General features: G+C 39.2%; 1 protein-coding gene across 3 annotated transcripts in view; it reads right to left on the bottom strand.

Moving 5' to 3' along the window:
- The window catches only part of NCAPG (non-SMC condensin I complex subunit G), a 31,326-nt gene extending 17,121 nt beyond the window's left edge, over positions 1–14,205 (bottom strand). For all 3 annotated transcript variants that reach the window (XM_033160172.1, XM_033160173.1, XM_033160174.1), the window contains exons 1-9: positions 14,102–14,205; positions 12,053–12,262; positions 10,880–11,108; positions 9,021–9,166; positions 7,644–7,728; positions 5,974–6,166; positions 4,636–4,776; positions 3,841–3,981; positions 1,792–1,915 (exon numbers count right to left, since the gene is read on the bottom strand). In XM_033160172.1, the coding sequence (XP_033016063.1) occupies positions 1,792–1,915; positions 3,841–3,981; positions 4,636–4,776; positions 5,974–6,166; positions 7,644–7,728; positions 9,021–9,166; positions 10,880–11,108; positions 12,053–12,262; positions 14,102–14,203 (1,371 nt within the window). In that variant the 5' untranslated portion in view covers positions 14,204–14,205. The remainder of the gene's footprint in view (positions 1–1,791; positions 1,916–3,840; positions 3,982–4,635; positions 4,777–5,973; positions 6,167–7,643; positions 7,729–9,020; positions 9,167–10,879; positions 11,109–12,052; positions 12,263–14,101) is intronic.
- Positions 14,206–14,421: the final 216 nt, after the last annotated feature.

Genomic DNA, 14,421 nt, shown 5'->3' with positions numbered 1-14,421 from the left:
TTTCAAATCAGAACCAGTGAAGGTCCTGTGTGAGTGTCTGGAGGCGGTCGGAGGATGGATGGCAGCTAACAGATTGAGGTTGAATCCTGACAAGAAAGAAGTACTGTTTTGGGGGGACAGGAGGTGGGCAGGTGTGGAGGACTCCCTGGTCCTGAATGGGGTAACTGTGCCCCTGAAGGACCAGGTGTGCAGCCTGGGAGTCATTTTGGACTCACAGCTGTCCATGGAGGCGCAGGTTAATTCTGTATCCAGGACAGCTGTCTACCAGCTCCATCTGGTACGCAGGCTGAGACCCTACCTGCCTGCAGACTGTCTCGCCAGAGTGGTGCATGTTCTAGTTATCTCTCGCTTGGATTACTGCAATGCGCTCTATGTGGGGCTACCTTTGAAGGTGACCCGGAAACTACAACGAAACTACAACTAATCCAGAATGCAGCAGCTAGACTGGTGACTGGGAGCAGCTGCCGAGACCACATAACACCGGTCTTGAAAGTGCGCACACACACACACACACACACACACACTACTTATAAAAAATACTTACACACACACAATACTTATAAAAAAAGAATTTATCTTTCTGCTTTAACAACATAAAGTGCAAAATTTATTTATCTTAGTTCATAGGTCACTGAAAGGATCCTCTACTCTGCCCCAACTCACATTGGAATTAGGTTTGAAAAAAGCACCATAGTATTGTGGTATATGCTTGATTGCAGTGGCAGGGGAAGGGGTGTCTACAAGTTTCTATTTACAAATGTGGCTATTGGTCCAAAAAGTTTGGTAACCCCTAACTTAGTACAATTTTATAGCCTACTTAGCATGTTTATTAAATCTGTACAATTTGTACAAATAAAACCGTGAATACAATGAGTTGCAGCCGACTTCCATCTGTGCATCTTGCTTAAAGCTCACTTCTCACAAAACCTTTCAGATTTTTCCACTGATGTTTAGGCAGCCACAAAATGTCTTTTGAGGTTTCTGTCCCAACTCCTTTTAACCTTTTTATCCTACAGCAAGGCAGGGCAAAATGCTATTTGTTTCCCAGTCTGTAGCAAGGAATAGTGAAAAGGCTGACCAAAAGGAAGGTAGACAGAGAGAGAGCACAAACACGATAGTTCCAGTATCTCCAAACTAAAACAAAGGTCATAAAAAGCCTTTAAAGAATGTGCTTTTCCAGTCTATATCTGTATTGGATTTGAAATTGTTTTCATTGCAAAATTGTTTTATATATGCTTTTGTTAAATTGCTTTGAGATATATCATAGGAAGTGATTCATAAATTGAATGTAAAAATGGATTTGAGTGTTGCATGTGTCAGAATTATTCTCTAATATTGCAGTTACAGGTAGGTAGCCGTGTTGGTCTGCCATAGTCAAAACAAAATAAAATTAAAAAATTCCTTCCAGTAGCACCTTAGAGACCAACTAAGTTTGTTCTTGGTATGAGCTTGGTATGAGCTTTCGTGTGCATAAGTGTGCATGCAGCACATGAAAGCTCATACCAAGAACAAACTTAGTTGGTCTCTAAGGTGCTACTGGAAGGAATTTTTTGTTTTATTTTATTTTTTCTCTAATATTGCAGAATGTCTGAGATAAAAATGTTTTTCAAGGCGTTACACTCATTCTAGACGAGAAAATTTTCATGAGGCTTTTTCAGTGTTCCCTGAAATATCTGATTTTTTCAAAGTTTTTGGGACGCAGCAGGGAGTGATTCACATACAGACACACACACACATTTTTAATGGCTTTTTTCCTGGAATATAAACTGACAAAGAGCAATTAGAACTTACAGTCTGGATTCTTCTGTCATCATCTTTGAGAATGTGGAGTAGATTCTCCGTAAGTGATGGTACAAGGGATGTTGAAGTAGTGGGAATCTTAAGGATTTTTTGTAACACTGTGAGCAGTCTCTTCCTTAAGAAAAATTATAATATCGATGATATAATAAAATAATCCCTAAACAATGAGTAATATCTATTCTTGTTTAAAATCCAAGAACAGGCAATTAACTGCTACTTCAGAAGTGAGGCAGTTTCTTTGAATAAGCTAAGTTGGTGTTTCCAATACATGTAGGTGTTTACAGTAACTGCCTCCTTTCCCAGCCATCACACCTGCAGATTCTGATTATTACAACTGGGATCTCTTCAAAATCTCTTCCACAGTAGAAAGCAAAACATAACTTTTACTAAGATTTCTGATGGGGAACAAAACATTCAGACATGACCAGAGTCAAGTATGACATAGATGGAAATCTAGAACAGCAACCAACATAGCAAAAAGAATTTTTAACAAATATACTTTATTAAAGATTTCTTGGTTTACAAAAGTATGTGCAATGTCTCTTTTTTCAAGTCACATTTTCTACAGATCAGTTTCATGTGTTGAGACATTAGTGTTACATTTGGAAGAAAAAGGGGAAAGAGGGGGAGAGGGAAATGGTGAGTGGGGTGGGGTCAGGTGGCAATGCTTCAATTCTACGTATTGTATGTGTGGGGTTTTGTGTCAGCGTCACTTGTGTGAGTTCTCTTTACTATTTGCTTGTATTCCTTTGGTGGCGAGAGAGGTTGGGGTTGGCCTAGGGCATGGGTCGGAAAACTAAGGCCCGGGGGCCGGATCCAGCCCAATTGCCTTCTGGATCTGGTCCGCAGGCGGTCCGGGAATCACCGCATGGGTCTGATTCTGATTGTTCAGGCTGCGCCATTCCTCCCACTCCTTCACACACACTGCGGCGGCGCCTCCTCCCTCTCCTCCTCCTGGCTTCTCCCCACCCTGCCTAGAGGAATAAGGGGGCTGGGCTTTGTTGCTGCCAGTCCCTCTCCGGAGCCCTTTCGCACGCCACTCATTGTCCCCCTGCCGCTCACAAGACACAGGACACGCAATTGCCTGAGCGCCCCTCTCGAGCGGCCACCATTTAAAGCAGCCCCTCTCCGGAGCCCTTTCACGCACCGCTCATCGTCCCTAGTTCATTTCCCCTGACCCCCCCCCCCCAAAATAGCCTGGCCCTTGCTGAAAAAAATTTGTCAACCCCTGGCCTAGGGTGTGGATGGTTGTTTGTGATTGGCTGTGGTGAACTTTGTTTTCATGTGTGTGTGTGTGTTTGGATCAGGTTAGCCATATTGATTTGAATGGTGTTGGTGGGTTTTTCTTGTTGTCTTGTTGGGCTGTGTATGTGATAAAGGGGAACTGAACTGGGGTGAAGGCGTCTTCTTCTATCTGTCCCCGTGTTAGTTTCAGTTTGTTGGTTAGTTTTTCTAATAAGGCCGTTTCCCATACTATTTGATATCATTGGTCTATGTTTACTCCTGACAGGTCTCTCCATTGTCTGGCTATGATGCTTCTGGCTGCTGAGAGTAGGTGGGTTGAGCTCTTTGTGTTGTGAGCGGGCATTATTGTCTTGGAACATAGCAAATTCTTCATCCTGGAACTACAGAGGAACCTGACAGGATCTATGGGGGAAACCTGGCTAGACAGCAAAGTAGTAGGTGCCATCCTATCCAGGCCTGTATAAAGCACTACACTGTTTCATTGTAGTCCCAGTACAAGAAACATATTCTGGTTTCAGAGTGTTGAAGGATGGAAAGAGAAATAAAATAAAATAAAATAAACCATTAAACCAAGTCATTTGGTGCTGTATTGCTGAATACTAATGTTGGAACTTTGACATGACTAGAATTCTGAATAAAATGGACAGAGCTACTGAAACATTTCCTAGTCAATTCCAGTTCAATTCTCAAATAAGCACTGAACCAGAAAGCAAGCAGTTTACAGCTCAAAGGCCAAGTCATACATCAAAAATCTATTTGATCCAGAAGGCAATTTGTTGCTAAACTAAGCCTTACCTTCCTCCTTCTTCAGTGGTATCCATGCAGCCTATCACAAGGATCAGCTGCTGACCTATAAATTCTTTGGTCATCAGTTGCTCAACACAAGCCATATCTTCCTTCTCTTCTTGACTGAGAACTGGCATATTCTGAAGGTAACTTAATTAAAAACAAATGGTTATTCGGTATGTTGCAAGCAACACCTTGATATTTATTTGAATTTTAGGTTACTGTACCAGTTAAAGGGCTTACAAATATCATTTGGCTGAGTCTACCTACAGACAACAATGCTGCCTAGTCAATCGTCACAATACTTTGTGTTTATTGCTGCTTTTATTTTATTCCTTTGCTGGGCCTTACATGAAGAAACACTGGCGGTTAGAAGGTGTCTAGTTGAGCCTCCCAAGAGCATGTCCTACTTTCCAGTGCTAAAAGATTCTTTTTCACAGACCTGTTTTAGCCTACATAGCTACTTCTGCACACTCAACAAGGAGTAGGGCAAATAAATTAGCAACAGTAATCTTTATGTTCCAGCAAACCAGTTTAATTGCTGTTTTGTGAACAACATAGAAGTAAGTCCAAATCCAGTAACTGGAGATGAAGAGAAGAATAACTGTAAGGACCAAAAGCAGTATAAATTAATGCCAGTGATTTTTTTAAAGGGGGTACTCAAGGGTACGCAGTACAGGCACCTCTTTCTTGTTAAAATTTGTAGCACTTACCGTAACTTCATGGTGAGCACAGGCACCTCTTTTTCTGGGAAAAAAGCACTGACGAATGCTTTAACTTTCATGTTTTCTTTTATTACTTTACCTTTGCAAATAATCTGCATATATGGCAGGTTCTGGCAGAATCTTCTCTAAGAATTCTTCCCCTTCAGATTTCAAGTACTCACAAAGGGTCTTCCAATACAAAGCATTCTCGGCAGTTAGTTTTTCTATTGGAATTACTTTCCTTGAAAACAAATATATACACGTTACATTTTCAATCGGGTTGGGTGGCCGGTTTTGCTTTGTCAATTAAGAAGGCAATCACAGTATTTGACAAATATACAAGCTGACACTCACATTTTAAGCCACACACATTAAAAGCTGAAAAGACAGAGCAGCTGTTACAAGAATTATGTTGTATGTAGGCAATTTCATTGATTTAAAAAATGACTTAAGGATCATTATCTTATGGTAAGCAGCAGGAATGCCTCACTGAAGCAAAATATAATTATGTTCCAGGCAAAATGTTATTCCATAGTTAGTTGCTAGACAAATACTAGTAAGCAGAGCACTATCTTTATCCTAAATTAATGCAATCTCTGTATATGAAAGTTGGTCCCTAGTGTCACTCTTTAGCATTATTAAGAGAATAACTCCAGTTTCTTGAAATTGCATTGCATTCTACTGAACAAATTAAATGGGTTGCCAATTGCCCCCAGGTGAGGGAGGAATAGTATCTTCCTAAGCATTACTGCCAGGGTTGGGGGGAGAGTGTGCATATACCCAACCACCTCTCATCTGCTATTTTAATGGACATTTCTCTTCTCATATGTACAGCCAATTCTGACTAAACCTTTAGGGGTTGTTGGGGGGAGCAGGAAAACTCTGTCTGCAAACACTCAGATAGCATGCACACTACAAACATCCTCTTTAGTGGGTGCTAGTTTGCCCACCAATACATTGATGGCTTTTCCAAAAAGTATCCCTCACTAGTTAATAGGATGCCTTTTAGTAGCTGCTTTTTTGATTTGCCTAAAAGTGGGAAGTTCTGGCTGCTACTTACAGATATTTAGCTATTTGTAGTTATTTAAGCAAATATGAGTTCAGTTTACTATTTTCAGAAAGTAATATGTCATAGAAATGTTCAGAAACAAACATGGTTATTTCACTAGTCCTTGGAATAAAGTTTAGGAAAGTAATAATAATAATAATAATAATAATAATAATAATAATAATAATTTATTTATACCCCGCCCATCTGGCTAGGTTTCCCCAGCCACTCTGGGCAGCTTCCAACTGAATAGTAAAAACAATACAGCATCAAACATTAAAAACTTTCCTAATCAGGCAACAGGAAAGTAATGAGGCAGAAACCTTTGACTTACTTTCCCAAATTCAACTCTCAAGTATAAAGTTGTTTTTTTAAAAAACACATACGTACCTTTCATCAAGTTCTGAGAAGTTTTTAATCAAGTCATTGACTGGTGACAGCGAAAACATGGCATTAAGCACTGGAATACCCACTTCGGGACAGCTTTCTACATCCAGCCGATGAAGGAGTTCTAATACATTTCCCTCAACCAGCCGTAGCCAAGTCTGAAGAAGTTTCTTTTGCACCACTTCTTTTACAGATTCTATTAAGCAGGGAAATTTAAACTGAGATATAATTTCTCTGAATATTTTGTAAAAAAAAAAAAAAAATCTTTACAGAGAGAGATTAAGCTGACTGTCTCTGCCATATCACATTAAACAGTATACAATGGTACCTCAACTTACGAGCGACTCGACTTCCGTATTTTTCGACTTCCGAATGACCTCCGGAAGCGAAAAAATGGCCGCCGCTACCAAAATCTTCGACTTCCGAAGGGAAAGCGGCGGCACGATACCTCAGCTTACGAAAATTTGAATGCGCTTTCTTCGACTTCCGGATTTTTTTCCCGTTCTGAGATGGCGCCTTCGACTTACGAAGATTTCAATTTACGAGCACGCCTTCAGAACGGATTAATTTTGTAAGTCGAGGTACCACTGTATAAGCTACTTATATATGGCAGTGTTCACATTATCAACTTCTGACTTGATAAGCCAAGATTTTGTACACAACACATTCATTTCTGCTTCGCTTCTCACTTCACTTGAATCAAGATTCAAGCTGGGAAGCTACAGTTAACTACAGCTTCCTGTTGCATGCAAATTGAGTTACCGGTATGGTAAATGGCTTCCAAACAAGCCAGGATTCAGACGCCAACTTTTCCTACTTGCAGGAAGAGAGGAAGGAAGGCACTTTGCATGAGTGCGTCTATGTTGACTCACTCAATCAGGATTTCCTTATGAAACCTGTGCTACTATAAACCAGTGTTTTTCAACCATTTTTGGGCAAAGGCACACTTGTTTCATGAAAAAAATCACGAGGCACACCACCATTAGAAAATGTTAAAAAATTTAACTCTGTGCCTATATTGACTATATATAAAAGTAATTTTCCCACGGCACACCAGGCAACATCTCGCGGCACACTAGTGTGCCGCGGAACAGTGGTTGAAAAACACTGCTATAAACAACAATGAGGGCTTCCCAGAAAGAATACTTTAGATGCAATGTATTTTAGTATATTCTTCTATTACCGTATATTTATACTGTCTCTTCACATCACTGTGAAGTTTATTTGTAGATCCTAGCTGTCAGACAAATTTCACCAACAGAGCAAAATGCATATACTTGCATAAGGCTACCCATTGTTACTGCCTAACTCCTCCTTTACCTTTTTAGAGGGCTTTTCAGCTAATGTGGGAAGCAGAGCTATGTCTGTAAAAGCATGGCAGAAGAGATGGAGTCTGTCACCAACATGAGAACTACATATGTTGTCACAAACGAGGAGCAGAAGAACCAGATTGCCCACTCTAACAATATAAGCCTTTACTTGTTTATTCAAAAGTATGTCCCACTAGTTTGCAATGGGACTTACTCCCAAGAATGCCTAGGACTGTAGCTTTCGTTTACCATTGTTTACAAGATGGCTCTCGGGCATTTCACTAGCAATGAAAAAATAAGGAATTGGCACACTGAACAAGTACACAATATAGGCAACTATAAAATAAAATAAAAATGTCTTACCTGATCTATCATTAAGCCCTTGCTCCACAAGCTTTACTCGCTGGGCTATTGTCAAAGCTTTCATATGAACCTTCTCTGCCAAAACCTTTTAAAGAGCGCACAGACTTTAGGACTTTACTAATAATAATTTTTGACAAATTGATGCAAGCAACTTTATGTGCCTATCACAACAGCTACATACTGGGAATCTTGCCATAGTAAGTAATAAAACAATAAGAAGGGAAACTTGAGTTTTGTGAGATAATTCCAAAATTCTGTGTCTAAAATACACCTTAAAAGCTCAGAATAAATGAACTAGGGCAGGTGGAACGAGAAATATAATTTGGCATTTTAATTCCATCATAAAATTTAATGGATTGATTTGCAAGTAATCAGACTGAAAATTTAGAGCCACTGTATTTATTTTGTTTATAAAAAATTTTCCTTCTGAAAGGAAACCCATGAAAACTTTCAAATAGTCACAATGCTTTTGTCCCCAGAACTAAACTCTTAAGACTTTCAAAGAGACATTCACTCCACTGACATAGAACCTGTTATGGCCACAAGAGCACGTGATGTTTTATCGGCACAAATCCCAGTCCCATGAATAAAAAGCATGCTTCAGTGGTTAATATGGATCATAGCTGTCAACCCTCCCTGCTGATTCCCAATGCTATAATAAGGGAATTTCCCGTAAAAAAGGGGGAAAGGTTGACAGATATGATATAGATACAAATGCACATCTGCATCGTGCTCCTCCAGACCTCTGAACTGGCTGCATCCATTATTTGATGCAGCTGTGCAGCTCATTACTTCTTATGGCAAGCTGAATGCTATACAGCTCAGCCAGAATATTTAACAGTTAATATAATGCACTGTACTAACATTCACATTAGTTACAGTGGTCAATCTGAAACACTGAACCAGAGCTTGAAACAAAATTCAACCATATAATCCTCAATAAAAAGCTGTATTAAAATGGACCAAAAACTGTCTGGCATATCCCAATGGTCCTCTGCAGTTCAATTCTGCTCATGTTTTGAACAGGCTATGACAGACTTAAAGCATTCCAATAATAATAACAACAATAATACTTTTATTATTAATTGCCACGTACATTCATTGCTTCTGGACCATCTTGATGAAAAACACCTGGCAGTCAGAATACAGATTAATTGCAAAAACTGCTATGATGCAGTTTGAATTGACTTCCTTGGCACAATGATCAGAACCAGCAATATTTATAACACTGCAAATACACCTATACATAAGTTTATACTGTACCTGTACCCCAAACATGATTTTGCTCCCCAGAGAGAATAAAGTTGATTCTTCAAATGTTTACATCATATATTACTAACAAGCAATGTAAGTAATTGTAGTAAGATATTGACTTACCTGGTATGCCAATTTCCTAACCGCCTCTTTTACATCCATAGTACGACCTATAATTTTTGGCAGGGTTTCAGCTGATGGACCAATACATGACAGCACAGTGCGCCTGACTTCCGGATTGGAGTCATTCTCAATTAAATTACTGTAAACTAAAGAAAAAACAGTATTACACAGGGTATGTTAATGACTGGAAAATGTACATAAATAATAAAGAAAATATACATGAATAACAAGTGGCCAATACCCTTTGCAATAAGATCTTATGATGCCCATGTTAGATGCACAACTTCTACATTTTTGGCAGACGTTTAGTTTATGGGCCAATACATGACAATGGTTTACACCAGATGTAAATACTCAGGGAAATAGGCTGGAATTGACAACAAGCCAAGGGCTTCCTAGCACATGCCCCTGATTCTTAAAAGGCAGAGGACATGTCAGTCACACTTCACATATTTGCTACAGGAAACATTAAGTTATTCTAGTGTAGCAAACATGACACAAACCAAGCAGAATCCAGTAGCCTGCAACCTAACTACAGTAGGAAGAACTGGGTTGGCTTGATGCCCTCTTCCTCTTTTCCTCCAGTTCCCCATGCTTCTTAGAAATCCATTCTGGAGGATTTGTGGGCATGTGGAGGGACGGGAAGTAAACAGATATCCTGCTATACCAGGAGAACCCCATTGCCACAGCATTGGATATAAACCATTGATTAGAGTATTGACTGACCACAGATATCAAATGATTTAGGCATAACACAAGAGTACAAGGTCACCCTTTTGTGGATGACACCTGTGTTAACTTTCCAGTCCCTGGAACCCAGTAACAAGTCATAATAAACTGACACAAACAACTGCACTGTTTGATGACTGATGAAACCCCCCCCCCCAAAAAAATGTTATCACTGCAAAAAAGCAACCTTTTATAAGAGAGTCATAAATTCAGTTTTAAGAGATTGTCTGCATTATATTCCGATAGCATTTTAAACCAGGTTATTTCCCCCAAAAAATGTATTGTTCAAAACTTTTTTTAAAAAGAGAAACAGATTTTAAAAATTAGATTTTGAAACAGTTATTCAGAATTCAGTTTCATGAAGGGGGAAGGCAAGCAAAATTATACCATAACAAGCCAGGAAAAGTACTTCCAAACAAGGTCAGTTTCCTAACTTTCTCTTTTCCCCAACTAGGCTAGTACCCTAAACTGTTCTTGTACCCTATGTCAGTGTTTTTCAACCACTGTTCCACAGCACACTAGTGTGCCGCGAGATGTTGCCTGGTGTGCCGTGGGAAAAATTGAAAAATTCAAGAGAATTACTTTATATATAGTCAATATAGGCACAGAGTTAAATTTTTTAACATTTTCTAATGGTGGTGTGCCTCGTGATTTTTTTCATGAAACAAGTGTGCCTTTGCCCAAAAAAGGTTGAAAAACACTGCCCTATGTTCTATATTCATACATACAGTAGATGCTCGGGTTGCGAACGCGATCCGTGCGGGAGGCGCGCTCACAGCCCGTAGCGTCCGTAACCCGCAGCACCGCGTCTGCACACGCCCAGGTTGCAATTCACCACTTCTGAACATAGCGCGATTTAGCGCTTCTGCGCATGCGCCGTAACCCATTCCAGTACTTCTGGGTTTGGCGCGTTCGTATCCTGTAACAACCCGAGGTATGACTTATCTATTTTCCAATATTATAAAGTATCAACTACTTTACAGTTGTTTGAATAATTACATTCAAGTCTCCCAGGCAGAATTCAATACTAATGTTAATGTCTTAATTATTATAGCCAGTTTTTAAGAACTGAAAAGATAAAAATGCATGTTTAAATTAAAATAAATATCACTGATACAGTAGCAACGTACCATTAACCACAGGACAATCACTGTCCTTTGGATCCTGAAGTCTAGACAATGCCAGCACAGCCTGAATTCTCACATTTGGAACTTTATCCTTCACTCTGAGCAACATGGCATTGCTAATTTGATCAAATAGCTCATCTTCGATCTGAGCATTCTCCGGCAGGCTTACCAGAAGTTTATTAATAAGTTGGCACACTCGAAATCGTACTGCACTGCTGTTTGCATTATGAGACTTAAAAAGAAGCAAGGAGTTAATTTTAAGTATTCCTGCATTATTGTTCTTATGTATAAAAATATGAACAGTTTCAAGTATTTACATATTAAAATTTCATAAATTCACATAATATGAATGTATTTAAGTACCAAATGTATTCTTTGGTATAACAAACACACCCTTCATTTATTCTTACAATCCTGGCAGTCAAGTCTTAATCTTAAATTGTTTATTTTTTCCACTTAAAGGATCTTTAACCCATGAATGAATGACACCAGGTTTAAACCAGAACGGCTATGCATAATAAACTTGGTGCTTAAGACAGCAATTATGAAGCTGGTCTTCAACTGTGGCTGAATGCAAGACTATAGAACATAAATGCAGACTGCAAGTACAGTGGTAGCTTGGGTTACGAACTTAATTAATTCCGGAGGTCTGTTCTTAACCCAAAACCGTTCTTAAGCTGAGACATGCTTTTGCTAATGGGGCTTCCCGCTGCCGCACAATTTCCGTTCTCATCCTGGGGCAAAGTTTGTAACCCGAGGTGTTTGTAACCCGAGATACCACTGTACAACCAAAACACAGCCATATCCCATAGAAATCAACTGAGCAAACTGGAGCCTCAGCAACTGCATCAAGGACCCCTAGTAGTTGCACTTTAGAAATTCTGGCCTTAGGTGAATGTTGGTCAGCAGCACAGATTGTTTAGCTTTTGTCTGTCTTAAGCTTTATGTCTTCAAGCTTTATGTCTTGAAGTGCAGGAAAAATAACACAGCCCTTGCATTCAATGTGATTTCTACCCAATATAACTTAAGACTGATTTTACATCAACATTAAGAAAATAGCGTAGGAGTATACACCCCATTTATATGCATTCATATGGTATCCATTAGATCATACTACAAAGAGGAGCATTATGCATCCAATGCTACTTTTTCACCATTACATTATTGCTAAGATACCTCAAGCAGAAACTTGAACAAATACTTCAGAAGAGAATTTTCCACTTGCTCCTCTTCTTCAGTGTCATCTTTTTCTGGCTCATAAAATGAAACAACAAACTTGGCCACAAAATTTATCACTTGTTCTACTGCAGGTTCTCTTTTGTAGACAATCAGGGCAAATTTAAGGTAATGAACAAATTCCTCATGAAAAGAGATTTTGTCCTGCAACTAGAACAAAGTTACACAGTAAGTAATACAATTTCAGTATCAAAATTGATCAATGGTAGAACAGACCTTTATTTTAAAAATGGGCAGATCCAATGACATGTTAAAATCCTTTCCACTGAGAACTGGTTCTTTGGACAGAGCTTGAACATTCCAGATTAAGACTTGAAATCTGAAATGCTGGTCATAATACCGGTATATGTTTTGTTGATACTTACAGTCTTCTCATGTCACAGTACAGTGGAACCTTTGTTCTCAAACTTAATCTGTTCAACTCCTGAAACCATTTGAAAACCAAGGTGTAGCTTCCGATTGGCTGCAGGAACTTCCTGCACTCAAGCGGAAGCCACATCGGACGTTCGGCTTCTGAAAAATGGAACACTTCTGGGATTTCAGAGTTCGGGAGCAAATTGGTTCATCAGCTAAGCTGTTTGAGAACCAAGGTTCCATTGTACTGTACTGTGACATGAGAAGACTAAGTATTGTTATAAAAATTTTAAGGTCTTATATATATAAAATATATGTTTATAAATGTACCAAGCAAACACATACAAATTTGTAAACCACATGTCTGAAACCCACAGAAAAGTCCTGAAACTGTTTTCTCTCCCTAAAGGACCTCAAATATTTCTCTGCAAGGTTGAAGGAAATGGGAAATCTCCCCATTGTCTCTGTGCTCACAAATCCTGCCTTAAGGGCACATTTAAGGTGTGAATAGGGTGAGCCTGTGACCTGGATTCAGGAATTAAGTACAGTGGTACCTCTGGTTGCGTACTGAATCCATTCCAGAGGCCCGTTCGCAACATGAAAAGAGTGCAACCTGAAGTGCTGAATCTGCGCATGTGCGCGGCGTGATTTGGCACTTCTACGCATGCACGAAGTGCCGAACCCGGAAGCAACCTGTTACGGTACTTATGAGTTTGCCACGTTCGTATCCCGTGACGAACGCAACCCACAGCGAACGCAACCAGAGGCATGACTGTAGTTATAATAACAAAGAGTGGCCAAAACCCAGATAATGCAATCAGGTAAATGGCAGACAGGAGATAAACAAGGACTCTATATGGGCTCTTGGGTACCCCATAAGGGAAAAGGAGCATCTTTTTCTCATAACAGCATCTACAAAACATATACTATGACAGTATGGGCGATATCTGGTTTTCAATATCACAATATTTATCGCCAGCTAAACATTGTGGTATCTCGATATATCATAATGTCTGAAATAAGGCTGGAGCTTATAATAATCTGGGGAAATACAACATTAAGAGCATAGCAATTGATTACAATATCATTCTCTGCAAAAGAATGACTTAATGTTTCCTATAGTTAATAGTTTCATGAATTCATTGACAAATGTCACCTCTCCTGAACTCAATAGGTGACCATAAGTAGGCCCCTTTCAAACCTTGCTTTCCTCCTCCACTTAGGCAATACAATAATAGTACAAGGGTTCTGTACTGACATAACACGAAGCTCTTTGAACAATCAGGAAAACTGTTATATGGAAGTGAAGCACTGTTTATTGCTACAAAATATACTGTTGTAAACTGAACATGATTCACTACATGCAAATCCATATGGATATTCTGCAGTTGTATTTATTTAGGGAAGGCAGGCAGGTAGGTGAAGGTACTTTCACCTGCCTGCCATCATGCTCAGTTGCCCCAGCTTTCCTGTTACATATTATCTTTACTTCCCACCCAATATCTTTCTTGAAGCAACAATCGCATGGTTTTAATGTTTAAAGGGTAAGGTTTTCCGTGAGACCAATGTATTTTATGAATGTGTTAGCAACCCCTGGGGGTTAAAGTAAAAAAGGATTAAATTAATAATATTTACCTCATTGTACATGTGCTTCAAAGATGCCACAAGTTTTGCATGATTTTGGTGCGCTTTTTGAGCTTTTTCAAAGATCTCCTTAATATTGTTCTTCCCTTTCATAGCTGCAAAGAAATGGGTCATTTTAAAAACTTAACTGAATCTTGTACATTCATGGAACCCACTTCACTAGGTATTGACATCACCATGGATCAACCATTATGCCTAGTTACCAGTCTTTCAAGTTTTTTCAACTTGCCTAAACACAAGCTTCTACCTGCAATACTTTGCAAAACCTTTTATTCTTAGTCTTATATGAAAGCTAGTTCTAAATTATTTCA

This window comes from Lacerta agilis, chromosome 9, assembly GCF_009819535.1.
Source record: "Lacerta agilis isolate rLacAgi1 chromosome 9, rLacAgi1.pri, whole genome shotgun sequence".
NCBI lineage: Eukaryota > Metazoa > Chordata > Lepidosauria > Squamata > Lacertidae > Lacerta > Lacerta agilis.
This window is presented reverse-complemented; position numbering and strand designations above follow the sequence as displayed.